This window comes from Siniperca chuatsi, linkage group LG1 (assembly GCF_020085105.1).
Source record: "Siniperca chuatsi isolate FFG_IHB_CAS linkage group LG1, ASM2008510v1, whole genome shotgun sequence".
Taxonomy (NCBI): Eukaryota; Metazoa; Chordata; class Actinopteri; order Centrarchiformes; family Sinipercidae; genus Siniperca; species Siniperca chuatsi.
Window position 1 is genome coordinate 23,434,691 of NC_058042.1, and position 27,490 is coordinate 23,462,180.

Genomic DNA, 27,490 nt, shown 5'->3' on the forward strand with positions numbered 1-27,490 from the left:
TATATGCTGCAAAATGTTATTTTAATGCTGGATCAGCTTAGTTGCAGTAAAACACTGCTACCGACTTCCACAACATGTATTTGTTAATAGACCTAATGTTCCCTGATTAATATAGATCCCACAAGTAATGTTGTTCATGTCCACAAGTTCTGCCAATAAACTTTACACTCTGTCAAAATTAAGTAAAGAGGTTATGCAATGTTTATCCACAGTGAAGTAATGAACATATAATAAATTAATTTGTGTGAATTTCTGAGCTAAAATACCACCACAAGGACAGTATGTTCAAAAAGGTCAGATACTGTCATCCTTCAAATTGTAACACAGATAAAAACCTGGGGAAAGAGGTATAGGACAGACAACAAATATTAACAGGATACACAAATGTTACATCTCCATCTCAGTTTACTAAAGTTCCTAAGTTCATATTATCAAACTCTTTTTAGAAAAAGATGCACTCTAAGTCACATTTTTGGAGACTATTATTTGATGCAAATTTTTTCAGCACTTGACCTAGTACAAAACTAATCTGAATAGAAAATAATAAACCTTTTAAACACTCTTAAAACATTCAAAACTTGCCCAGCGACTGCAGGTGCTGCTCATTTACTCTACACTATCAGTGTAAAACAGCAGTAGCCTTTATGCCTCATTGAGGTATTACAGCCTTATTATTTTGCCAGACAACTTCCTGATTCAATAGGACTGACCAATGAGATTACAGCACTCACCACAGCGTCCCGCCCTCACCTTTCCAAACCAGCCAATAGACGACGCCACTGGAACTCTTCTCGCGCACAGAGGCCGAGCCACACAGGTAACTCCGAAAAAAAAAAAAAACAGAAAGGAGAGGGGGGGACAAAACTCCAGGGCTTGTTATGGAGTTCGTGTGAAAGAAACACGGATTTCCACCCGTCTTTACTAGTTAAACCAGTATCTCTGGATAGAACACACTCAAGTACTTCAACAGGTAGAGTCTCTGGTCGCAAACTCTTTCGTGGCTCCTCTGAAAATAATCTCCCCCCCCTTTTCTCTCTCCGTTTACCTCAATTGAGTTTCCAGCCCTTTTGTTCGCTCTTCTTATCACTTGGATAAAGGTGAACCCTCGTGTTATTTTTATTTTAATCTTTGCTTTAATTGTAGTTTTTACCCTTGTGGTCCCTGATGGCTTCGCACAGTGATACTCTGGTGGTGTTCTTTGGGGCAACAGCTGGTGCAAATGGGGGTAAACTGGGTTCGGATGAGAGGGAAATAATTCTCTTGGTGTGGCAAATTGTGGATCTACATGAGAAAAAGGTACGGACCTTTCTGACCCGTTCGTTCGTTGTACGGTTTCTTATGTATCCAGAATGTTTGTGGCATAGTGTCTACCTGTAGTGGAACAGTATGTTTGACATTTAAATCAACATGGTGTGCTCTCTGAAGGCGTCTGTAGCCTGCTTTTCTCTTATGCTAGCTAACGCTACATCAGTTCTCTGTCCAGCCGTCTTGTTAGCTCACCTTTTAACAGGTGTGCAACGTAAAATTTAACAAGCAGGTGAGGAGTTTAATTTCACATAATGGAGAAAACACCTTTTTGGTTTGGCATGTCAGCTTCTTGATATAAACAAATCTTTATTGACAATTACGTGCTTTTTGCAACTACATTGTCAATTGTTTGTTTGACCTTTTTTGTAAGAGTTCATTTCCTGAATGTGGGGGCTATAGCCTATAATTTTCCATAAATTAGCTTCTTTTTTCACGCTGTATTCTACGCCCTGAAACGCTAAATCCCTTCCCAGGTCGGAAAGCTTCAGAGATGTCTTGTCAAGCCAGACACTTTGGAGCTGACAGACCAGTGCAAAGAGGAGACAGGACTGACTCTGGACGACATCATCAAAGCTGAGCCCCTGGATAAAGTTCTGCAACAGGTGAGTCTTATTGGTCACCTAAATGCAAGGGTCATTTCAACATATTTAAATATCCCATAAGGAACCTTTCCCATCTAAAATAGGCCTTAAAAGTCCTGGTGTTCATTTCACACCAAATTAGAAATCTCTCACTGGTGTACTTAATTTATACAGTATGAAAAGCACAGCAACAGCTCCTAAGAGCTCTTTGCCATTGGTAACATTATGAGAAATTCAGAAGCTAGTTTAAACCAAGTCAACTTTCCTGTGAAGGTTTGGCCCAGAGCGAGATGAGACATGACAAGCCTGACTCTGTATTAATAAGTTAATGTGAGGAGAGTCAAATTTCCCTGATGACCTTTTAGAAAAATGGTCTTCTTCATCTTGGTTGAGATGTGTCATTGGTTTGACCCTGACAGACTGACAAACTCTGCTGACAGTTTGTAGAAGCTCAGGGGCTAGGACAGGCAGAGCCCCAGGTATCTGGAGATAAGGAGGAGTCGCAGGTCTAGTCTTGTCTCAGCCTGATGCATGCTGCAGACATCTGGAAAGCGGAATGTTTACCTGAAGCCGCACCTCTGTTTTAGGCTGCAGGACAGATAGGAGGGGAGGCTTTCAGGTTTTGGGCTTCATCCTCAGTAGTTGGTTACAGCACTTCTTTAGGACCTAGACGGGCTTTTTTTGCTTTCTGCTTCCTCCCTGTCAGGAGGTGTGCTTTGACAAAAGTGTTTGTGTTGCCAAACTTGCTTTTCAACCACCCTCGCAAGAGTGTTTGTTTGCACTGGATGCATCTTTCCCGCCCCTCCAGTTTTTCAGAAAAACCTCATTAACATGCTGGAAGAACAGTGTGTTAGGGTTGATATTAGTGCTGTTGTGGTGTGAATGCTGTGCATGCACAAGTAGGTAGCTTGGGGTGATCGATTGAAAAGGGGGTTGTTTTCTTTAAATTATTTCTGGGGCTTTTATAGCAACGATTCTGCTGGGGTTATGACACTCAACGCATAACCTGACAGTTAAAATTTCATGAGATTTTGGTCTAAATGCTGAAGTAATTTGTGCCTCAAAGACCTGGTAAGACTTCAGCTCTACTGTAGGTTAGTTTGTGTGCTGAACCTTCAAATATTAACCCAAGCAATCAGTTCGTTCTTTTCATACCTTTGTCTTGCCGGTTACTTTCTCTCACTGTTAGTCATTCTGAGATTAGTTTTATCCCTGACACAGGGTAGAAAAGAAAATGGGCATTTTAGTAGCATGTAGTTCAGTTGTTTTGTATTTTTCCATAGATGGGGTAACCCATTCCAACTTATTCAATGATAGAGGGGAAACAAGCAGCTACCTCTTATTGATGTACTTGCTGTATTGACCTGTGTGGTCAGAGCCCCCAAAGACATCTGTTGGTTTTCTTTAATGAAAGATTTATTAAGGCAGAGAAGGGTGAAGAGATTAGCAGGGCTGTTTAACACTTGGCTTCCATACAGTTTGCCAGCTAAACTCCGTAACATTGTGATTGTGAGTGCATGTTTAATTTCAGACCTAATCTGTCTGAAACATCATTTCACATGTGAATACACCCGATAAGGAAAAAAAAATAATAATTTTTTAAAAAGTGTGAATGCTAAATAACATGTATCAGGGCTCTGTCAGAATACATTGATGTGCAAGATGATGGACAACATGCAATACTTGGGCTTGTGTTTTAGGACTGTAGCTGTAACATACATTATGGTGTGTGCACGTCACACCTGCAGTTCAGTGTGGTTCCTGGGAGAGGGCTGATGGTTTATAGGCTGACTGTACAGGCTTGGCTGCTTTAGTCCAGGACATTGAAAGCATGTTGCAGCCTGTAGGGAGCTGCAGGTGATGTGAGACCTCACACACCTTGTTGTTGTTGTTGTTGTTGTTGTTGTGAAACTGAAACAGCCATATTGTGACATGGTTAACATGATGAATCACATCTAAGAATGATTCACACAACCTGGGTTTTAACACTATGGCAAACGGCTGTATAAAGATGACACACACATCTGTCTGATTTGTAAGAACCCAAACCTATGAAATAAAGTTATTGAAGCTCATCATCATAGCTCTCTCATCTCTGCTGAGTGTGTCTAAAGAGTCCTAAAACCAAAATGTCAAGTTAATGCCTCTACAAAAGGACGTTCTTGACAATAACTTGATTACTTTAAAATCATGTTTACACTCATGTCTAACTTAACTTTGCAAGTGTATTAAACTTTACTGTGATACTACAGCGTGAAGACATTGATTTAAGTTGGGATGCACAGTTATTACTGTTATGGTCTTTTCTTTCATCTCACCCCACTGTCCGTGATTTCCCTGTGGTTGGTCTTGTGATGTACACACACATTTTAAAAGAAGTGTTAGAAACTGGATTAAGAGTACACATGTGCAAGGAATAAGATTTCCCCAGCAGAAATGTAACTATAAACCACATTTTTCTTAATCCCCAAACCATAAAAAAGTGGATTTATAATTTACATGATTATTAGAGAAAACCAGCAATAGTTACTAATGATAAAGTTCATGTACACTCACTGAAATATCTCATAACTATTTAAGATAACCCTTAAACTCTAATTGCTGTTGCGAAAACGTTTTTCCCCATCACACACAATTTTTCTCTATCTTGATTTTAGTCCCTTTAGAAATGGTCATTCTGAATGCAAGCAATGTACAACTCTTATGTGTCATGAGACATGCCGATGTGCTGTGGCGACAGTGTTTGTTTAGCCTTAGGTGTCTTAAACAGTTACAGCAGGGACTGCCCTGGCACTCCCTGCTGCTCTTATCGGAGTTTGTTTCAGCCACCACCACCCTACCTCACCTCTGCATACAAACAGTTTGGCTACACTGGAGAGCAAACTTTGATAGGACCATGTTCAAAGGCCACTTCCTCCCCCTCATCTGTTGAAATGCCTTTTCAGAGAGGTAGAGTGAGATGGAAAGTTGGTTTAAGAGAAATTTGTGTCCATAACATGTGTGAGTCTAATTTAAAGTGGAAACACTCTGACCTTATTTCTGTGGTCTGTCTCAGTGGCCTGTTGTCTCTACCTATTTGTTGTCAGTGTGAGGTTTGTCTTCTGTTCAGCTTGTTTGCTAAATTTAAACTGTGGTTTTTGACACAGAGGAGAAAGGGAGAGGTTGTGTTGTTACGTCTTCTGAAATGTTTGCTTTTCTCTCAGTAATCTGGCTTTATTAATTGGCCAAGGTGGAGCTGCATGCACAGCTATGAGCAATCATTAGTCCTGTTATTACTGTAAACATGAAATTGTGCAGAATGGCTGTACCTAAAATGTGCCATTGAATTAATCTACAGATCTTTGGAGTATCATAGTTTTGGATTTTTGTGTTTACTGTTAGAACAATGAAAGCCTCAGATTTTTAAGATGAGTTAAAGAAGTTTTTTTTTTTTTTGGTATTGTGAGCTGTCAAACACATGCAACTCAAACAGAAACACAGCAAAGACTGTACAGGTGAACAAGGTGACTTCCTGTACATGCAAATGCAGAGAATATGCACATTCCATAAATTATGTTTTGACTCATTCATTGAATGAGGGAATTCAAATTCAGGGACTTTAAATTCCACAATTGTCTTTTTTTACTTCTTGTTTGCTACTTACTTTGACAATTACAACTCCAGCAGTGGCTGTCATTTGAAAAGCTTTAATACAAGGTGTGCTGTTGAGGTGGTATGTTGATACTGTGGTCAGGTTTTTACTTTAGCAGTGTAATATGCAACTTGTACTAAACTTGGATCAAAAAGTTAAGGTGCAGGTTAATTCGATGTTGCCAAGACGTCCCAAGAATTAATTTTATTATTTTATAATGTGATTATGATAATGAACATTTTGACTAAAGATTGTTTTCATATTTGTTATTCATCACCTAAAATAGATCTGCCCTCTGTGTACATTGTTTCACAAATAGTTTCTGGGCTCCACCTTTCAGTTAAGAATAATATTGTGGTTACATCACAGTTGAGCATGTGGTTTTTCCTGTCACCAAAATGTACCTGTTTACCGATTGTTAATGTACATGTTCGAGCTTCCTACCACTGACACATGAACCTCCTGCGTCTCATGTGATACACTCACTTGCTCAATGTAAGACCATCATAAGTAAGAACTTTGTGGTGCTTTATCTGGATATGTTGCTGTTTTTCTTTTTCACCAGAGCCATGGCAACATTTTTGGAAACTGTCAAGGGTCTTGAGCTTGTAAATTTGAAGTGCAGCTCCTATTTTCACATGACCTTGACCCCAGAAAATTGCAGAAACATTTACAGGGTAAGGTGAAAGAGGCAGGGGGGGCGTAGTTGAAATAATGGTAATGACTGTCCATCTTTTTTTTTTTTTTTACTCACTGTTACACAACAGCAAAGAGAAGTTGCACGGAATGAAGATTTGACAAAATTCATAGTTCTGAAAATATCTTTTGTATATTTTTCTTTAAGTTCAGTGCGTTTTTATAGGTCTGCTGGTGTTCATGGGCCCACAGCAAATACCCAAGCCGTTTTTCTCAGATCGATGATTCTTTCAGGTTTCTGTCCAGCCATCCCAAAACCCCCTTAATCTAACCCCGAAGCATTTGTTCCCTTGTCAGCAGCTGGTTGGCGTTGTCAAATAGCCCTGCATTTCTCTCTGATTGTTAAGGAGCATGCCTCAACACGCACATCTAACTCTCTCACTGTCTGAGGATCAGTCATACATAGCCAGTGGCCATGTGAAACTAATCAGTCACTGGGTTAAGGTGGTCTCACATCCAGACAGTCTAATTTTGCACTTACCAAGGTGACTTTGAGGATTCAGGGAAGAAGGGAAAAACCAACATTACAACTCTCTGAAGTGGCCAATGGCACAAGCAAAAGGTAGTCTCTGTTTAGCATGGGTACATTGAGCAGCAAGTCAATACAAGCAGCATTCAAGTGACTTCAGAGAGGTTTCAAGATGTCAATATTATGCAGAGTAATCTGGGTGGGACTCATGTATGAGATACCACATACCCCCTTTTATGGTCCCTGTAGGAAAGTCTAGTTAACAACTCTATTACTGTCCCTACATCCTCTCCAAATACCATATAGATCTGTGGCCTAAATAGATTAATTTGATGTCCAATGTCAGCCAAATGGATCGAGAGGACAAAAAGATGGGTTGTTAGATCTTGGTCAGAGTGAAAATAAATGAGAGAGAATATTTTTGCTGAAGAAGTTTTGATTTTACTAATTATTACACACAGTATATTAAGTTTCAGAAGCCTAATTTTATGCACAGTAAAGTGGTCTAAATCAGACCCTGCTCCTTAATATCAACAGTGAATCCAGTAACTCCCAGTTGTATGCGAAATTGTTAATAGTATTGCAGATCTCGCTGAGAATCAACAGCTTTCACTTGTTTTGTTTTGCCTTTCTGTGGTTGACTCCCTATGGCTCTCAACCAAACCCCAGCACTGCCCGATGTAAAAATGTAAGCAGTTGCTCTCAGCACACAAGCTTAGATAATCGGATTTTACGGTATACGCCCATCACGAAAAGGCAGGGAGCCAAAGTAAATTAGTAGCTAGTGAGACATTTAGCAACCTAAGAGTCTCAGATCTTTTTCTCATGATTTGGTGGACCAAACAGGTGAGCAAATATTAGACTTGATCTCTCCAGAGGACCTCAATGGGGTGCCCATGCTGCACTTAACTTTATAATAGTTTTTATAAGCTTATAGTCTTTGAAGGCTTTGTTACTATGTGTTTCTTTTGCAGTCATTGTAGTACTAAGTGGTCAAAAATTGCTTAACACAACTTTCAACTTACAAAAAATGTTTTAACTTGGCTGCCCTCAAAAAAAGCATAAGGAAGTAATGTAAAACATTTTTAGAAATGCAGTCCTCTGACCTCAGATGTCATATGCCTCAGTGTATGTTGATACTGAAGTGATGGCCTCTGTTGATAGTCAAATGCTGCCAACAACAGGTTGACACAACACAAGGAATGGGGCTCATTGAATGTGGTAGTTATAAATAAACATGTGCATATGTGGGAGTTGCTGCTATTTAGGATTGGGTGTTGTAGCCATCAGAGTTTATGTATAAGTGGAGACAGGCAGTTTGCACTCATATGGGTTGTTTTTCCTCTTTCCTTCCTTTTTCTTTCCTCATCTGTCTGTGATTTGGTTGTGCTAAGAGAAAACTGTGATCCTGGTGATAAGTGGTGTGATCATTCCTCTTCTTTGTCTACTCCCTCCCTCGCCAACCAACACTAAAACCTGTTGGACAAGCCTCGTTCCTAATGAGAAACAAACACAAAGTCAAATGTCAAGCACAACACCACCTTCACTTGTGTACCTGCCTTTAAATTTTAGTCCACTTTCACATAGTGGATGGTGTTTGCACAACAGATACTTATACAGGTACATATGTAATGATTATGAAGTCACTAAATGTTTGTAATGTAATGGGATTGAATTAATACAAAATAATTTTTTTTATTTATTTATTTATTTTATTTTATCTAAAGATACATTTTAGATATTTTAGGTATGTTCAGATTTGATATTAGCTGTCCTGCTTTCCTGTGTGTATGTAAAACATTCAGAAATATTCTTGTAATTAAATGCATGTTTAATTTTCTTTTCTCCTGCCTGTCTTGTATCATTTTTTAGTTCCAGCAGTCAGTGTCATCAGAACTGAAATGCCTCGGCAGAAGCTCTTACACACTTTGTGTCAACAGTCCCCTTGTTATCCGACAGGCCCTCCACCCTGAAGCTTCCAAAAAGGTAATAGTTCCCAGTGTTGTGTCTCTAAACTACAGACACGTTATGCCAAAAAAGTAGAATTTTAGGATTTGAGATCCAAAATGAAAATATGTTTCTAGTAGCATTTCATTCTTTTGCAAAACACTTTAATTGGCATTTTGCAGTCTTATTAGCAAAATGTTTTTAAATGAAAATGTTTTAAATAGTAAATTTCCCCTAGCTCACTAGTGAACTTTCCACTGTTTTTTTTTTTTTTTTTTTTTTTTGTTTTGTTTTGGAATATCAGTAATCCCACCGAGCAAACCAGTCATGGCTTTCTCTGCTTATGGCTCCAGTAAAGCGCCGATCACACAGAGATGCGCTGCTTGGAATGCATTGCCAGCAAAACCATTGTTTTCCTATCTTGCGCCGCGTGTCCCGTTTTTCAAGCGGTTTTTAGACGTGCATAAAAGTTAAAATATCGTCAAATTTTCAGCGCAAGGTGCGGCGTCGCACCGCTCATCAATGTCAAACTTGGCCCAGGCAGCCAATCGAATCAACCAAGAGGCGGGCTTTACTACTTTACCACTTGAATCTCTCTGGTGAGTATAAAGCAGTTATAATGCTGATAAGTTGGACTGTGAGAGAGCTATGTAGCGGGGGCACACGTAGCCCCACTCTTCAGGCACACCAGCTGTTTTGGTGATTTTGAATCGGCTGCGCCTGTAGCGGTGCATCTCTGTGTGATAGCCCCTTTTTGATGATAGTGTGTTTGTGATAAGACATATGGAGACCTTAAACATATATAACTAGTTAATTTCCAGAAATTTGCTGGAGTTAAATGTGATTAGTAAGTAACGCATTTCTTTTGAATTATGTTTTCTATCCTTTTTGTGTTCCTGGTTATAACTCGGACTCAAGATGATTCTCTCTTTTTCATCTCTTTGTCCTTTTAGTTTCCTGGTGTATCCAATATCCATATCAGATTTCCATACTGAATCCTTTGTTTTTTGGCTCTTCCTTTTTAGAATCTTGTCCTTCCTGAATGTTTCTTTTCATTTGTGGATGTGAGGAAGGAGTTTCACAAATGCTGCCCCAACGCTGGCCCTGTGCAGAAGCTCACACTCGCCTCCATGTTGGAATGTATCCTTGGCTTGCCTGTAGACTAATTGCCTGTATTTTTGTTGTCACATCTTATTGATACTCTGTTATAAATACTCCTTTTTAACTGTATTTTTCAGGGACGATACAAGGAAAATTGTTAATGTACACCCCCTTTGATAAGCAGAACTGTATTTACAGAGTATATATACTTTTCTTTGCCAATTCAGTTTAGGTTTACTGACGTAAAAGGAAGTAGGCACAAAATCCTAGCAGCATGACACATCAACAAGTAGTACAAAGTCAAAATAACAGACAGTGTAAACTGTTCAGTGTCCTTAACTGTTTACGCAGATGTTGGTCTACCTGCTGTGTCAGAGCAGTTGATGGATGTGAAGGAGGTGAGGAGCATGGTGCAGCTGACACTTTGCATCCTGGCTGAGCCCTACAGTAAGTAACCACCAGACTTTGTACTTAAAATGATCTGACATTGAACCAGATGCTGAATGCCTACCAGCTCCTATGGCACTGTTAGTAGCTGAAAAAAATACCACACTCATATGAAGACCAGTGAAGTGGCATTCACTGTTCGCAAGCAGTTATTAGTGTGTGTTAACCTACTTTGGCTACCTGATGGTTTGGGTTTATATAATCAGCACCGTCGCTGCAAAACTGAAGTCTTTGCATTGTACCACACCCCGTCTTGCATGTTTTTTAAATTTTATGGAAAGTGGAACAATGGCCAAATGTTTACAGAAACAACACTATTAACTGGTAGTTTGTTGATCATTGAACAATGTCTTATCATGTCTTATGATTATATTATTTCTTGTTAACTAGCCAGAAATGCTTATACTTACTAACAAAAGAAACAAAAACTATTCGCCGTTTTTCATTGTAACCGATCTTAAAGTGTGTGTTTTTTAAAAAGTTGTAAACCCTCTTATTCGCTGCTTATATCGCTGACTCCAGATATGTTTGAGTGCAGATAAATTAGAGAGATGAGAGTCTACAAGGTGACGCTGACTGTGTTGCCAAGCAATGGTAACATTCCACACTAAAAGTTGGCAGTAGATGCCGGTAGCCTTTGAGCAGCAGTTTATAGCTAGCTAACATTAACTAGTAAAGATGAAAAGGCAGCAAAACACCCTTTCATTCATTGTTCACGATTCTAACGGTTTCTTTATTTGTGATGTATTTGCAAAGAAACATTACTTGGCCAGCCTGTTAAACTTAATTGTAGTCAAGTAATTGATGTCGGTTCATGTTTTTTTTTTTTCTTCAATTTTGGTTATTGTAAAATTGGTCTTAAATTTCATTCCGGGTATTAAAAAAAGTCTTAAATCAAACTTGCCTTAAGCTGTAGGAATCCTGGGTAAACATTCTAGCCCCTGAGGCTAACGTTAGCTAGCATACTACTGTTGACAAATATCAAAACTGCCCTAAATCTGACTGACTGATTAAAATCTCATCTCCCAGTTTTCTCTGAAGAATAGACAACCCATGTTGACCGCTTCTCCCCAACAATTTTCTCATCCAGACTCATGCCTTCTGCTTTTGTTTTTTCTCACTGCAAAGCATTACTACAGCAAGTTGTTGGCACCACGTCAGTCTCCATTTTGTTTACATCTGCTTCCTCATGAGATCACGTGAGGTGGTGCATTGCTCCCTCTGGCACGATAATCTTAATAATATCCTGTAGTGTGTGATGCGCCATTATTTTCAAATCTTGTAGTGTGTGCATGTTTGAGATTAGAGAGAAGAACATCTGTGAAGTTTCTCCTAATGCGCGTTAAGCAACCCGATTTCAAACTCGGTTAGGATTTTAAAACTCCTGTAGTGTGAGCCCAGCTTTAGGGTGTGATAAGTACCAGGAATGTTGAATGCTTAAAACACACACTGCTTGGCAGGATGAACCTGTTCACTACAGAAAAGAGAGAACATTGTTTTGAATCCAACAACACATTCGATAATACAATTTTCTTTTTCTGTTTTTTAGATCACACATTCTCCTGTGTTGAAACAGTGAAGTACAAGTTTGATTCTGGCACATGGTATGTATTTAATAGATGTACATTTATCTGAATCCATCTTTGTGTGCGTTCCTGCCACACCTGTTAGCCAGCAGTGTTGTTTACAGACTGACAACCCCCCTCCAGACATATTTAGACCCCAGACCTCAGGCCCTTAGCATTGATTACAGCAACATGGAAACCACAAGTGTGTTATTAAAGCTGTCCAACTTTGCCATCAAGTGCTTACCTGACTATCTAGTAGCAGAGCACCAAATCCTGCTGTTCTCAGACAGGCAAAAGCCTGTAACCTTGACAACCCCCTGACATTTAATCATGGGAGTATGTTACTGTGTCAAGCATTTAACTGTGAGTGGCCTCTGTGGACTGTTTGTTCAAATTTAACAAGAGCCGTTGTGTTGGTGTTTTTGTTTTTTCTCAAAGCTATAATAATCTGCAGGGATGCTTTTAATAATCTGCTCTAATTATTCTTCCATTCTAAATATGGTCAGAATGTTATTAATGTTTTTTTCCTTCCTCTTCAGCAGTAAGACTGAGCCAGTGGACAGTGAGACAGTGATCAGAGCGCGGGGGCTTCCGTGGCAGTCCTCAGACCAAGACATTGCTCGCTTCTTTAAAGGCCTCAGTATTGCGAAGTATGTTGGACTTGATGGCCATTTTCCAACGGCCCCATTACTCCGATGAAGTTTATTTAAACTTCTGCTGCCTTGAAACATTTCAAAGTGATTTTTGGTGCTTTCAGCATGTTAGTCATGGTGCAGATTTGTGGATTTTTATTTCCTTTTTTCAAACAGCTGGTGTTCTCACTTTTGACATTGTGACTGAAAAAATCAGTTTTGAAATTTTCAGTGTTTCTTTATAAAAAATGGTCTTTTAAATGTTCAATGGAACGTTCCTAGCCTGACATCACCGTTCATTTCGATTTCCAAGGGGTGTTATCAACATCAGACCAAAATGCCTCTGGACACAATTGGATAGACCTACAACCAATCAGAGAAACGAAACGTAACGTAACGTAATTGGTAAATTAAACTTAACAAATCCTGTTGGAAGTACGGCAAACACATCTTTCTTATCAAGAAAAGCTTCAAGTGCAGTTGTTTGTTCTTTTAGAGAAACTATACAGTCCAGTTTGTTTAATACTGACACAATAGCGGATTCAACAGAACACATTCCAGATCGGCGGCAGCCATCTTGGTTGTTTACGAAAATGCCACAACAGCTAATAAGGTCGCACACCTCTGTACAGTCATCATATCAAACCCGCCCCATATTTGATTATTTGATAAACAGGTGTGACTGGCCCGACCAGATCCAGGTCAGCTAGAAATCTGAACGGGAGGGGGACCAGACGCATCTAGCCGAGCAAATAAAACATGAGCTCACAGATTCGTCTGGTTCCCAGGTGAGAACGTTCCAAGATCAGCGTTAAATGCTAATGTCATGGGTTTAAAGGCACTAAACATTTTTTTGTACATTAGGCTAGACTAGTTATTTGAACAGCCACAAAACCTCAATGGAATAGTCGTTTGATACCAAAAAATGAACGTGCCTACAATAAAAAGGTAGAGACACACTGGCATTAGAGATGCCTTAAGCTTTTATTAGCAATGTTTCGACGTGACGATGGTCTTAGACAAATACCCACATGTATAGCTCTCATTTTATTTCTTGTGGATGTTTTTTCTGGAAGACTTGTCAGATAGAAATGTCACTAATAAAAGCTTAAGGGAGCTTTGATTCCAGTGTGTGTGCACTTTTCTATAGTATTCATGTTAAAATTTTGAACATGACAGCACATGTAATCTTTTTAAAAGTAACTAACATTTTACATCTTGCTTGTTTCTAGATTTTGTGCTAAGCTAACCGCCTGCTGGCTCCAGCTACATACTTACCATACAGACAGGAGAGTGGTATAATCCTTGGCAAGGAAATGAATAAATATTTCCCAAAATGTGGAACTATTCCTTTAACTGATATGACAAGACCCTGGGTATCCCTGTTGAACCCAGTTCTGATAACCACACTGTTAAGTACCTGTTGCTGAAGTTTTATTTCTGACCGTGGCTCTATATCATTAACTTCATACTCATGCATGGCTCTGTGCACCTGTGTTTCAGGGGTGGCGTAGCCCTGTGTCTTAACGCTCAGGGCAGGAGGAATGGCGAGGCCTTGGTTCGTTTCATCAACTCTGAACACAGGGACCTGGCCCTGGAGCGCCACAAGCACCACATGGGCAGCCGCTACATTGAGGTTAGATCAGCGTTTTCTTCTTGTTTTGTCATGGTGTAATTTTGTTTTGTGTGTTTTTAAAATGTTTAGCTGAACACTAGACCCCTTATTAGGTCCTTAGGTAGTCAATATGAGTCTGTAAAATGTCTTCTAAATTAAATTAAATTAAATAATTGGGTATTTAATGAATTCCCTCATGCTCAATATCACTTAAAAACCTATTGCTTGTTTTTTACTTTATGACTTGTCACTTTCAGTTTGCAGGCAGAGTTTATGTTACATCTGTATTGTTAAATTGTTCTTTATGGCTAAATCCAGTTTTCCTCTTGTCTTAGGTCTACAAGGCCACAGGAGAGGAATTCCTCAAGATTGCTGGAGGTCAGATTTCAGGCTTTTTTTTTTTTTTTTTTTTCCTCCTTTCCTCTCTTCTCACCATGTTTGTATGACTTATGGTGAAAGGCTTTCTGTTAGTGTGAGGTAGATTTCTATTCCATGGCTTTCCCGCATCTTTGAGGAAAAACAAGACCCCTCCACATCTGCAAAAGAGCAGCTCTTTAGTGACCGTAAAAGAAGGGCTCTCGTTTGCGCACTAGCTCTTTCTCTTATTACCTGTGTCTTTGCCTCATCCCAGTGACTCTCCAGCAGCTTATCTTAGACTAATGAAAGACGCTTTGTGAGGAGCTTCCCTCACTGCCCCCCATCCCTTCCTGATCTCCTCATCCCCAGCACAACCTTTCAGAGGCCAGTTACAGAGAAATTTCACTCTGGGGCTTACAGCAGCTCACCTGTTCAGTTCAGCCTCCAGCTCCACTCCCCTGAGGGAGAGAAGGCTGTCGGCCGGTGAAAGGACTGGCTCAGTGCTGGTACAAAGGGGGTGTGAAGAGACAAAAGCACGGCCCGGGGCCTCTGGACCATAGAGCAGCAGCCAGTAGTAACACAGGACAGAGATCGCAGACAAAGAAACACAGTCACTCAGAGCAGATAATTTACATTAGCTGGCAGTCTGACTGTGGACTTTACTCAGATGAGTTAAGATCAATACAGATACAGTACAGATTGACAGCACATTGGACTTTAAGCAAATAGTTCAAGCAGACAAGACGCATATGCATTTATCAAGAGAAATTAAAGTAGTTCACAGTAAACTTGTAAATGAATGTATAATCCAAAACGTTTAGTGTATCAGGCAGCATCATTGCTGTTCTGGAAACTGAAATTTGATATTGTAGCTGTTTAATTTAAAGATTTGTTTCACCTTTTGACCATAAAAATACAAATAATATAATATATAATTTATTTATTTCTGTTAGTTGATGTTTTTTGCCTGAATAGTAATATACAAACTATGAGCCACTGAACTTTATATCCACAATGGGTGTTTTCGGACCAAACAGTTCTGGGGACTCCATAAGAGGAACAGCCCACTGGGGAGCTCCCCCTAGAACTACATCAAGGGCTTTTTTTCTTTTTGCATTTGAAGTTCCAGTTGCCGATGCTGCATTGGCTCATGTGTTCGACACTGTACACTTTTCACTGTACACTTACGTCACTCTAGGTTCCTCTTGTGCTGGGAGAGTACCTACTCTGAAGTATGAGCTAAAAAAGTCCCTTTTAAAAACGGTTCTTGCAGTGTCCTCCAACTGTTCTTAGAACTATGAAAAAGTTCCTCCTGTCCGAAAATGGCTAAAGTTTATTATCTCGATTACTGGATGACAATCAGATCTTGTGATAGGTCATCTGTCTGGGCATGTAGTTTGATTTGTTGCGTGTACTGTATACTTTCTACATAGTTTAAAACAATCCAAGAAAGTCATATAGTTGAAACAAAACTCAACTGATCATGGCACTGTTAGTAATGTATACATACAGTACATTTGCTGTGACCTGAGTTCAGTTGGTTTAACGGCACTAAACCAGATGGGGTTACTTGCAAATTGAAGGGCTGATTGCGAGATAGGACGAGACAATTTGTTTTTATAGCCCCTGTTTGCATGGTCATATAAGTTAAGATATCCTCTTAGTTTTCGCAAGTCTCACCCCAAACCGATTCTTCTTGAACTTTAGCAGAGTAAAGAGGAACATGATATAAACAAAGGAAATACACTGGAAACCAAATGCATGTGATTTTATAATGGGGTCAGTGAATAAAGCTGTGTGAAAAATCTGACATGGTTCAGTTGGCTGTGCCTGTGCACACATCAGTGGGCAAAGCCAGTGCGATACTGTTTTTGGTTGCAAACTAGCCAACATTGCCTAACACTGGGTGGTGATGCTTGTGTTCATTACTGTTGTCATAGGATGTCATATATCAGACTCAGAGTTGGTAGCTCAGACAATCCTGGAGCAGATTCTGGCAGAGCAAGGAGTAGACCTGAGCCTGCCACAGCTTTCTGTAGTTGTGTTGTGGAAGGAGAAGCCAGGGTGGCAGAGGGTGTTGGGGCTTGTAGATATGATGATACATATACTGTGGGATGATTTAAAAAATGTGTTAACTGAAATGTTTGCATACTTTTTAATATGGTATCACTCCTTTTTGATATTGGTGTATTAGGCAATTTTGGGCAAAATTGCAAATCAATTTTAGAATGAGTTCTCTATGGCGAACCTGGATTTTTATGATTGTTGGATCAATGTGATAGCTGTGTAGCTCTGATGATGAGCATCACTGGGATGGTCTTATGATGCCAGGTGTTTTAATCATTGCTGTCCACTGACTCTAGGTACATCTAATGAGGTGGCCCAGTTCCTGTCCAAAGAGAACCAGGTGATTATCCGTATGCGGGGGTTGCCGTTCACAGCCACACCCCAGGAAGTGCTGTCCTTCCTCGGTCCCGAGAGCCCAGTTACAGATGACGCTGAGGGTCTGCTCTTTGTCAAGTACCCTGACGGACGGCCCACTGGCGATGCCTTTGTGCTCTTCTCTTGTGAAGAGTATGCCCAGAATGCCCTGAAGAAGCACAAGCAGATCCTGGGGAAGCGGTATATCGAGCTGTTTCGCAGTACTGCAGCTGAGGTGCAACAGGTAAATTCTTTTAGTTGTATGGGCTGGAGAAATCTTTGAGCTATAAGTTTTGGTATGAGATGAAAAAATAAACATGAGATTCTTAAGACTACTGCTTGGAAAATGTGTTAACATACTCTATAAAATGATTCAAAATAGAAATAAACAGGCTGTTGTTGTGGAACAGGAGGTGGTCCTTTTTTTTAAATGAAAGAATTGGTGTTTTGTTTTGTGTAATTCCAGAAATGTCTGACTTACTGGTAATATGAAGAGAGAAAGCTGTGGCTTTGGTTTTCTATTGTAGACACAAACATGCTCATGTTTTCCTTAGTTGAGTACTAGTTGATAGATACAACAAACTAATCATAATAAATATGTAGACAAACCCATCTATTTTACTGTCTTGCAATTAAGGGTCTTGAGAAAGCCATTTTGTTATCAAAGAATAATCCAAAACAGTTCCCTTTCTATGTGTGATACCAATCATCAACATGGGCTGAAGTCCCAGCTGTTTAAGCTGATGTCAGCTGATGGCATGACAACGTAGAGTTTTGTGCAAACACGATATCGAAAGTATATGACGAAACTGTAGAGACATCCAATAAATAAGATGATTGTGGAGTTTGCACAACTATATATTATTATTGCACAATGTGTGTGTATATAACATAATTATTTTTTTAATTACCCTGATAAACTATCAAAGTTTTGTCCTTCAGCTCGTTTTGTTGGCTGTGAAATGTTAATAAGTGGACCATACTTGATTCAGCCTTTTTTAATTTTTAAGTTTTCTTGTATTAAATGTTGTATTGTGTGTCTCATTTGCATATGCAGAAAATTTCAGTGATTGCAGTCAAGCCTCCTATTGACACTCCTGGAGTTCCTCTGTGGAGAATGGCGTGAAATGAACTTTGTTGTCCTCGTCTCATGAGAGAGTTAACTGAAGGAGATTTCAGGCATTTGTAGAAAAATAGCCGTAATATCTTTTTAATTCGTCATCATCCTTCCTCTTTTGTGTTTGCCAGGTCCTGAACCGCTATATGTCCACGCCTCTGATCTCCACACTGCCCCCTTCACCCATCGTGCCCGTCCCGGTCCTCGCCACGCCTCCCTACCTTCCAGCGGCCAGCAGCACACGCGACTGTGTCCGCCTCCGTGGTCTGCCCTACACTGCTGGCATTGAAGATATCCTGGAGTTCATGGGAGAGCACACCGTTGACATCAAACCCCATGGAGTCCACATGGTCCTCAACCAACAGGTCAGACTGGTGGGGACTATTGAGCTCAGGCACATATGTAACTGCAAAGCTCCATATCTTAAAACTATGTTAAATGTCATCCCTGTTCACCCTCTGCAAAGTATCAGAAATCACTACAGTAGAAGAAAACATTTTAAGACAGAAAAAGTCTGAACAAGTTTCATTTCTGAAAGTATTTGAAGTAAATCTAAATTATGATATTGTCCAAGTACATAAAAAACTAAAAGAAAGAACTTAGAAGGGCAATGTCTTTATACTTTTCTCCCGACAAAAATCACACAAATGTGATGCTGTTCAGACTTTCCAAACACCACATAAATATAAAATTGAGAGGTGGAAATCCCATCCCATCCCAAATTTTAGCCAAATCCACAAAATCTTTTGCAGTGAAAATGCCACCACCTTTGAATTTTGTTGGTAGATTTGTGCTGTATTCTGGTGCTCACTGTCTTTCGTTTATTCTGTCTGTTTCTTCTTCTGTCTCCACTGCAGGGTCGGCCCTCTGGTGATGCTTTCATCCAAATGAAATCATCTGACAAGGCGTTTATGGTGGCCCAGAAGTGCCATAAAAAGACCATGAAGGACCGTTATGTGGAGGTGTTCCAGTGTTCCACAGAGGAGATGAGCATTGTGCTGATGGGAGGAACTCTGAACCGCAGCGGCCTCTCCCCTCCACCCTGCAAGCTTCCCTGTAAGTGAACTCCACCAAATGTTTCATCAAGCCACCAATTAAGCCTGCTTTCCTTTTGTTCATAGTGGTATTTTTGATTAAACAATATTTGGAATTTCTGTATTATATGAAACGTTCTTTTTCCACTTATTGGGACACTTATCAACTTAGAAATGCTGCATATATGAGCTGGCAGACATATTTGCTTGAATTAAAATCGAGTTCAGTGGCCCAGTGCAGGCATCAAATTAATTTCTCCAATTTCATATCCTAGAAATTAAAAGCTAAATATCAAAATATTTGAATATTTCAGTGTGCCACAGTCTGCTGGTATTTCTTTAGAAACATACATGTTATACAGCTACATCTCTGCCTTCCTCTGTAACAGTGATGCCAGTTTAGACCGGACTGAATGCAACTCTGTGTACTTTGCTCTGTTATAGCTCATATCTGTCTTTGGTGCTGGAGATTAGATTGGGATTGGCAGCCACTTCAATTTTTTACTTTTCTGTGTGTGTTTCTTGTTAATGATCGTTGATTAACAAATCTTTCCCCTTTTATCTTAGAACTTATATTTATTTGTTTTACTTGCCTGAGAAATGTGGTTTTGCTTTTTCATCTATATACTTAGTAGAATGAAAGTAAATTCTTTTTGCACGTAGTTTCATCCTGACTAATCTGGAAACACTTCAGCCTTCACAAGGTCAGAAGTGTTGTGTGTCACTGTGCTGGCACTGAGGGAGACCACAGCTGCCCACAGCATCACGCTGATAGTGGCTGTTTGTATGTAAATACATCCATACCGTCTTTGTGTACGTTTACATTTTAAGTATGACGGCCTGAGGACACAGTAAGCTTTGTAAATAGAATACCTATGTGTGACAGTGTTTTTGGGGGGGGCTTTCTGATGTGTTGTTCAAAGGGCAAATCTGGGTCTTACTTTTATAGGTTTGGTCGTCACTCTGGTCTGATCTTATAGCTTTCTACTAATCAGCTTCCTTTCTGTGACACATGCACCGACAGTAATACGTGTCTAAATGTCCATTAGATCTTGCACAGCTTTTTTTTTTTTTTTTTTAGAGAATACAAGTTTGCATAGATGATTATAACTTCAAAATAAGTATTTTGGGTTACATTTGGGATTTGTTTAAAACCTGTCTGATTGTCTGTCTGACTGCTTGTGTTGCTTGCCCTTATGTACAGTTGTGGCTGCCAGTGTCATTGTGATAGTAATGATGGCCAAAACTACGACAAGACACAGGTTGTGTTTGGAAAAATGATCATTAATGCTAGTGCCACAACTAATGATTATTTTCATTATCGATTGGTCTGCTGATTATTTTGTCTATTAATCAATAAATTGTTTAGTCTGTAAACTGTAAGAAAATAGTGAAAAATATCCCAGGTGACATCTTCAGATGTCTTGTTCTGTGCGACCATCAGTCTAAAACCCAAAGATGTTCAGTTTACAGTAAAATAAATCAGAGAAAAACAGCAAACTCTCACAATAGAGAGAGTGCAACTAGGGAATTTTTGTTATAGAAAAAGTGATCAAAACGATTAATTGATAATAAAGAGCCTATTATTGTTTCAGCTCTAAATAATGCTGATCATTCTGCCTTTTATAAACTGAACATCAGAAGAAACCTTAACCGTTCTTCTGTAGTATTACAGTGGGTTGAGAATTATTTATTGCATGCTTAAACTTCCTTTTTTAGTAAGAATTTGTTTGTCAAGGTTGACAATTTATCTTTTTTTTTTAACTGACTAGCTTTAGACTGAAGCCTGTGGCCTAATCTGTCTTTAGGACTCATAATGACTCATGGTGCTGTCAAGTTTGGGAGTATATTGTAACACATTTAAAATGCGCATGCGGCATGTTGTAACTATTCATATACTTCTCCATACTTCACTTACTGGCAGGACTGTGCATGCACTGAACACAATGTGTAAATGACCAGACTCTGTGTATACTGTATATTTATCTTTGTCTCTTTCTGTAGGTCTGTCTCCCCCCACAGCCTATGCTGCCTTCCCCACCCCGCCTGCGATTCTCTCCGAGGCTGCCCTCTACCAGCCCCCCCTACTGGCTGCTCCCAGACCTCCTCAGACCACCGCACACAGCCCTGCTCACACTCTGGCCTACTACCCCCCTCACCCACACCTGTACATGAATATGAACATGAACTACACCGCTTACTACCCCAGGTTAGTGCATCATCTGCTACAGCTAACTACTAGGTCAGTGAAAAACTATCACATCTCCCTTTTATTAGTACCTTCTGTGTTTCTCTAACTTCTTGCCTCTTTTCCCCTCCTTCACCTGACATACTCTCTCTCCAGCCCCCCAGTTTCTCCTTCCACTGTCAGCTACTTTGCGGCTCCACCAGGAGCAGTGGCAGCAGCAGTCGCAGCCCAACCCCACCCTGGTGCAGCGGCCGCCTCTTCTGTACTGCCTCAGCCTGGCGCTCTGGTCAGGATGCAGGGCCTGCCCTACAATACTGGAGTCAAGGACATTCTCAGTTTCTTCCAGGGATACCAGGTCAGTGCACGTAGCTCAGAAATGAAGCCACAGATCTAAAAGTGCATTGGTGTTTGCAGGGATGTGGGCCACGCAGAGATGCCTAGTGCATACATTTGCAGCCATATACTGCAAAAATTTGCCATTCAAGTTTATTGGCAGATAAGATAATAATATATTGTGGATATATTTTTATTTTATTCCATTGCCATTGAGGTTACTTTGCATGTAAAAGAATTGTACTTGTTTTGGTTTTCAACTGTGTGAGTGATTTTTAGCTCTATTTGTAAAATGCTTACACACTTTTTTTATAGCTGCACCTTCTTTCCAAAAGGCCCAGTGCAGTGTTACATTTGTGCCAACTATTCACAGCAGGCACTTGATAATGATTGTAAATGTAAATGCTGACCAGGATAACAATAGGCCTTCCCACAGCCTGCATCCCCACATGATAATATCTGAAGCTGTTGGACCGCTGAGCTCTCAACCCTGCAGCTAGAAAGACTTGCCACTGGTCACATCACAGTAGTATTTAATTAAGCGACATGTGTGCACTTGTGCTATCCCCCCCCCTGTGCTACTCACATTTTTCACTGCCAGCCCAAATTAGGTGGAGTCCTCTGAAGCGGGTATGAACCCTGACAGGTGTGGCTCCAGACGGTTTGGCAAGTCAGGGAGGGGAGAGGGGTGGGGTTTGAGGTGGAGGGGTTGTGCTGTTGTTGTGGCACAGAGCTTGAGTCTGCTTGTGGTCTTTATGGCTTATGTCATTTAGTACTGGTACAACCCCTATACTTTAAAGTGTGTGTGTGTGTGTGAGAGAGAGAGAATGGGAGAGCCTTACTGTAGAGGGCATCAAATTCACACCAAAAACTAACTATTCTATTGCACACTGGAGAACTTTGTGTGTGTGTGTGTCTGTGTAAGAAAAAAAAAGCTGACTCCAATTCTGACTGTTGGCTGAACTACCGTAATTGTACCTTTTTAATGGAAGTGTGTTTTTCTGGCTGCATTAGCGTCTCTCACACTGGCCATGGGTGAGAAAACAGTTCTCACACCAGTACTGGTGTCCATTACCACACAATCCCATGCTTAATCACACTGTGTGGTTCAAATAAAGCCTGTGCAGCCACTATTTGGCATGTGTGTGTTTCTGCTTTGGTGTGTTTTGTCTTCCTGAAAAACCTTGAATATTTTTAAAGAGTATATACCTCTGCAACTTGTGTGTATCTACAAAAGTGTACTGTCATGTGTGAAACAATGTGGAGGCCGTCCACCCTGACTGTCCGTTCATTATTATGCCATCTGTAGTACGCCCCTGACGAGTACAGCAGCATGGTTCAGATGAACGAACAGGCCAGGAGTCTGATTCAGCCCAAAGAATGGCTCTGTCTTTAGGGACTCACCCCAAGGTAAGAAGAGCCTCCGAACCAGAGTGGACAGAGAGGGCATTTCCTAGACTTAAGTAACATCTATATGTTCAGGTTAATGCACAACATGCAGAAATGGACTAGCATCAAACTACCCAGTAAGCACTGAGTTGGTGATTTGCTGGTCAAGATGTCTAGGTTAAAGGTGGGATAAGTTTGGTTGGTGGAAAATGAAGTGTCACACTGTATTCAAACATGTAGCAGGTGCCTGCTTCACATTGAAATATAGTAATTGAACATTTAAATGACTACATGTTTTAACCTGCAAATCACCAAACCAATTGTGATTTCGACCACAATAGTTCAAAAACAAATCAGGTCCTACAGTTCCCAAATGTCAGTGGTTTTGCCAAAGAAACCTTTTTATTTGTTTATTTGGTTGCTGTTGCAATTCACACATCTACTGTAGCTTCCTGAATATGGAAGCTAGCATGAAATGTCACACATTATTGTGCTCACTATGGATCATTTGTTGGACACATATAATAAAACATGATTGCAGCTACAGTGGACAAATTTCACTCTTACCATGAGAACAATTTTATTTCTTTTTTTCACATGAGCCATTATACAGGCACCAGCTAAATAATAATAATAATAATGTGACAGGACTAATCTAAATAGGAATGCCTAATCTAGCCATCAGTTTGGTTCTGAGCTCCTGACCCGGCATGTCGGCCTGCTGCTTCCCAATCAAATCTGCCTCATAACTGAAGTCTCTCCTGTAGGTTTGTTAGGAGTGCTGAGTCCTGACAGACACTTAGATACGGCTGAACATGCAATACATATACACAGACTGTATGAAATATTAGGGACATTGAACTGTTGTTTGCTTTATATTTATATCTGATAAGGTGACTCCAGCACAAAGCTGTTGTCCCACAGTCATAAACTTGAGCACCAAGATGAATTACTGCAGATATGGCTGTCTTATGCCTTCATTTATTCATAAATGTGGATTATCAGTTCAGTTTTACATGTCACATGATGCACAGAAGATGACACCCACTGTCTTCTCAGGAATATTGTATTGAAAGTACAGTGAGTTTTGGTGTTGCTCAAAGGGATAATTAAATAGATGAATTAGGAAAAAATGATAGGAAATCTAAAATCTAATGATCAAAAATGTTTGTAAGGCCGATATCAGGAAGATGTCCTTGATATTTTGTACATTCTGTGTATGGTGGACATTGGTCCACAGCAGAGACAGATAATCATCCATGGAGACTCCGCAGGCAGTCTGCAGGGTTTCCTGTCAAACAGGAACTGACACAACCTGAACCAGAGAGAAGGAATGAAACTGTTAAATCATTCTGGTTTCATGTGTTGGACTGAGAGCCTGCAGCCCTCTGGGACATCTCTGTTCTGCAGTGATGCTGAAAGCTATTCATATTGCTTTTGAAAAGCAATTTAGTGGTATATTACCACTCTTATTTTTTTTCTTTTTCTATTTTCAACATTGTTAGCTAAAGCATTTAGTCAGTCAGGATGCATCCATGTTATGTTTCACCAAACTACAGTTAAAATACCAAGCACTACTGACTGAACTGAACAGGGAAACATTAGACCATTTCCCATTGCCTCTGCTAACAGAATTGCTAAAATACAAACTGCGGTGTCAGTTAGTCGTGATTCAGCACTCCTTCACTAAACCACCTCATGAAAATGGTTCCTACCTCACTACCTCGACTATTTCCAGTGAACGCTATACTGAATGCATCTCTCTTAAACCGTCTCCCTCTCTCATGCTCTGACATGTAGACTTAATGCATTTTACTGCTGTCCTTGCAAATGTGATGAGTGAGTTGTTTCATATCTGCATGTCTTAAAGAAACATTTTTAGAAACTTTTTTTTTTTTTTTTGATGCAAGACGTTGATGCATGCAAACTAACGGATAATTAATAATATTAATTAATGTGTGTGGCATCCCAACCTGCCTCGTGGGTTTCCGGTCCTCTGGGAACAGCATGTACTCTGCTTTGGCTCTTTAAGCTCTGCCCATTAATCTCTTTTTTTCTTTCTTTTTTTCCCCTCCTAACTGGACCAGTTTGATGAGACGATCTCTCCCTTTGTGGGCTCCCCCTGGTGTTTTCACAGTGCAGCTGCACTGAAATCAGACGCTTACTGTCTCGTGCTTTTGTCTCTATTTTTCTTCTTTTCCTGCAGCTCCAGCAGGACGGCGTTCTCATCTTGTACAACTTCAGTGGCCAGTGCAGCGGCGAGGCCTTGATCACCTTCCCCAGTGAGGAGATTGCCAGACGGGCTGTAACCGAGCGCTCCAACCACCCCTTCTACGGCCAGCAGGTCCACTTGGTCTTCTGTAACTAACCACCAGCCCTTCATCGCTCTCCTCCTCCCACAATTTAACCTCCTGTTGAAGAGAACTCACCTCCCAAATACATCTCTTCAGCAACAGCTTTTCCATAAAACTGAACTGAAGTTCCAGTTGATCCCAGTGCTAAACAGCTGCTGAACCTCTCCCTTTTTCTGTGATCTGCCATTTATTAATACACAACTGACACTGCTGGCCCTGACACTCCTGAAGCCGCTGCTGGAGTTTGGACATCCACTGATGAAGCAGCTGAAGTCATTGAAGCTTCATGTGGAGCTAATGACTTTGTGGATGTAACACATGTCATTTCTGTGTGTTTGCACCTACTGTAATAGCTGCTTGTGGAGAAGAGATGGTATGGAGCCTGGACACACTCATATCAGTGGCTCTGCAAAGCCAAATGTGCATGTATATTTAAATGCTCTATATATGTGTCAACCCGTAAAACTGTACAGATGTTCATCCTGAAATGCTTGAGGCTGTACAAACCACTGCATACTATCTTTTCTGTATATTACAAAATTTTCACTCTTAACCACTACAAAATTTACATTCTTCAGAGTTTATGATCCTTTGTGTTAGCTCTATGCAAACACAGATGTGTGTATGTGCATGCACAATGTTTATTGATTTAATGGCCTCCAGCCATGTAGTGGTGCCATTAAAAAGAGAGAGAAAAAAGCCATAAAGACTGACTTAGACTACTAAAACAACAGAGGGAATATCAAACTGTACTTGACTCAACTGTCACGGATTAATTTGAACTAACTTTGAGCTGCAGCGACTATCAGTTAAAACGACAGCAGCACCCACACGTGTGCCAGTTTACCAACTAATTTGTAACATGATTTTTCTCTGTACAAAGCATTTATGTGTGACATACAATACAGTATGTCATCCCATTTAGACCTTTTCCAAGCACTACAGATTTATTTGCTCCAATCAGAGCGTCTTTGAGTAGAATGACAAATTGGAGATTTTGTTATTAAATGTAAAAGGACAGAGGCGTATCTTGCAGCCTTTTATAATGATCGACCTCAGCTACGAGATCTCTTCTGCTTTTGTTTCCACACCATTCCTAACAATCTGTCTGTCTTTAATTCCTGCTTATGACCGGAGTACTGTGTAAAAGCTGTACGAATTTTTCCTGTGACAGGCCTGCTGACAGCTGTTTTAAGTTTTTTTTTTTTTGTTTTTTTCCCTCTTTACTGTGCCTAGTTTTTTTTCCCCTCATTACTGTGCCTACATTACCCAGAGTGCAATACTGGCCCAAACAAGGCTAGATCAACCTCTGGTGGCAGAGGAGATATTTGTTTCTTTTGTTGCAAGTTTGAGACTTGTATGAATTTAGATCTGTGTATAAGGCTGTAAACAATAAAACATGTTGACAATGATCCATGTTTCGTTTGGTCTCATTTAAAGAGATAAATTCATAAGGCACCAATAATAAGTATTTTCTTTTCATAAAGGGAATAAATACACTAAAACATGTGATGTGGACGGTCTTCTGCCCTACATGCAGTATGTCATTTAGTTATTAACAAAGGCAAGTAGCCACAGAGACAGAGTAGGCCGAATTGCTTGGTGCCATGGTCTATTAGGAGGCAACTACCAGTTACACTCCCATTTACAGTACAGCAGGTAGCAACTGTCATGTCCAAATGTAGTGTTCACCCTCCTGTTGAAGCTCCTCGCTGGCAGGTGAGAAGAAGCAGCTGGTTACTCTGTGTTGCAGCAACAGAAACCAGAGTGCATGAGAAAACAATTGGACAAATCCAAATTTGAAGGACACACACAGATAAAAACATAGTGAGTGATCGAACACTCAGCGGCTTTAACTCTTTTGGTGTTTTCCATAGATTTGAGATACTGCCCATATCTCATGGTCTCCATCAACAGATATTTGCTGAGTAGTTATGGACTCATTAATAATACATTGCTACCAGAGAAGAATTTTGTCATAAATATAAAAAAAAGGATCGGCCATTTTTTCAAATTCTATACATAATGGTTTTGCATCATATCCATTTAATGAAAGTCAAATTCGCTGAAAGTGATACAAATCAGAACTTCACCTTTTATTGATCAAACCACTGCCCTTGTGAACGAATGTGTTTACAGCTATACACATATTAATTAATCCAAGGGGATTAATAAAATAGTACACACACACACACACATATCTTTGTTATTTGTAAATTTGTGTGTACTTGTGTGCGGAGTTGTGAACAGGGTTTAGTGGGACGGTTTTGGTAGAATCAAAGAGTGGAATCACAGAGTTGGC

General features: G+C 40.1%; 1 protein-coding gene across 6 annotated transcripts; it reads left to right on the top strand.

Moving 5' to 3' along the window:
- The first annotated feature begins 697 nt into the window (after window positions 1-697).
- esrp2 (epithelial splicing regulatory protein 2) lies at window positions 698-26,600 on the top strand. Of its 6 annotated transcripts, XM_044190636.1 has the most exons (17): window positions 698-817; window positions 1,144-1,296; window positions 1,782-1,910; window positions 8,558-8,671; window positions 9,658-9,772; window positions 10,085-10,180; window positions 11,730-11,784; window positions 12,288-12,398; window positions 13,884-14,016; window positions 14,331-14,373; window positions 16,716-17,017; window positions 18,022-18,255; window positions 18,748-18,946; window positions 20,929-21,133; window positions 21,269-21,467; window positions 22,755-22,855; window positions 25,041-25,178. In XM_044190636.1, exons 1-16 carry the CDS (start codon window positions 713-715, stop codon window positions 22,839-22,841), a joined length of 2,280 nt encoding a protein of 759 aa, XP_044046571.1. In that variant the 5' UTR covers window positions 698-712; the 3' UTR covers window positions 22,842-22,855; window positions 25,041-25,178. The 6 variants fall into 6 exon arrangements, with proteins under 6 accessions (XP_044046571.1, XP_044046553.1, XP_044046562.1 ...); XM_044190618.1 differs by lacking the exon at window positions 22,755-22,855 and having other exon boundaries at window positions 25,041-26,600; XM_044190627.1 differs by lacking the exon at window positions 22,755-22,855 and having other exon boundaries at window positions 12,291-12,398; window positions 25,041-26,600.
- Window positions 26,601-27,490: the final 890 nt, after the last annotated feature.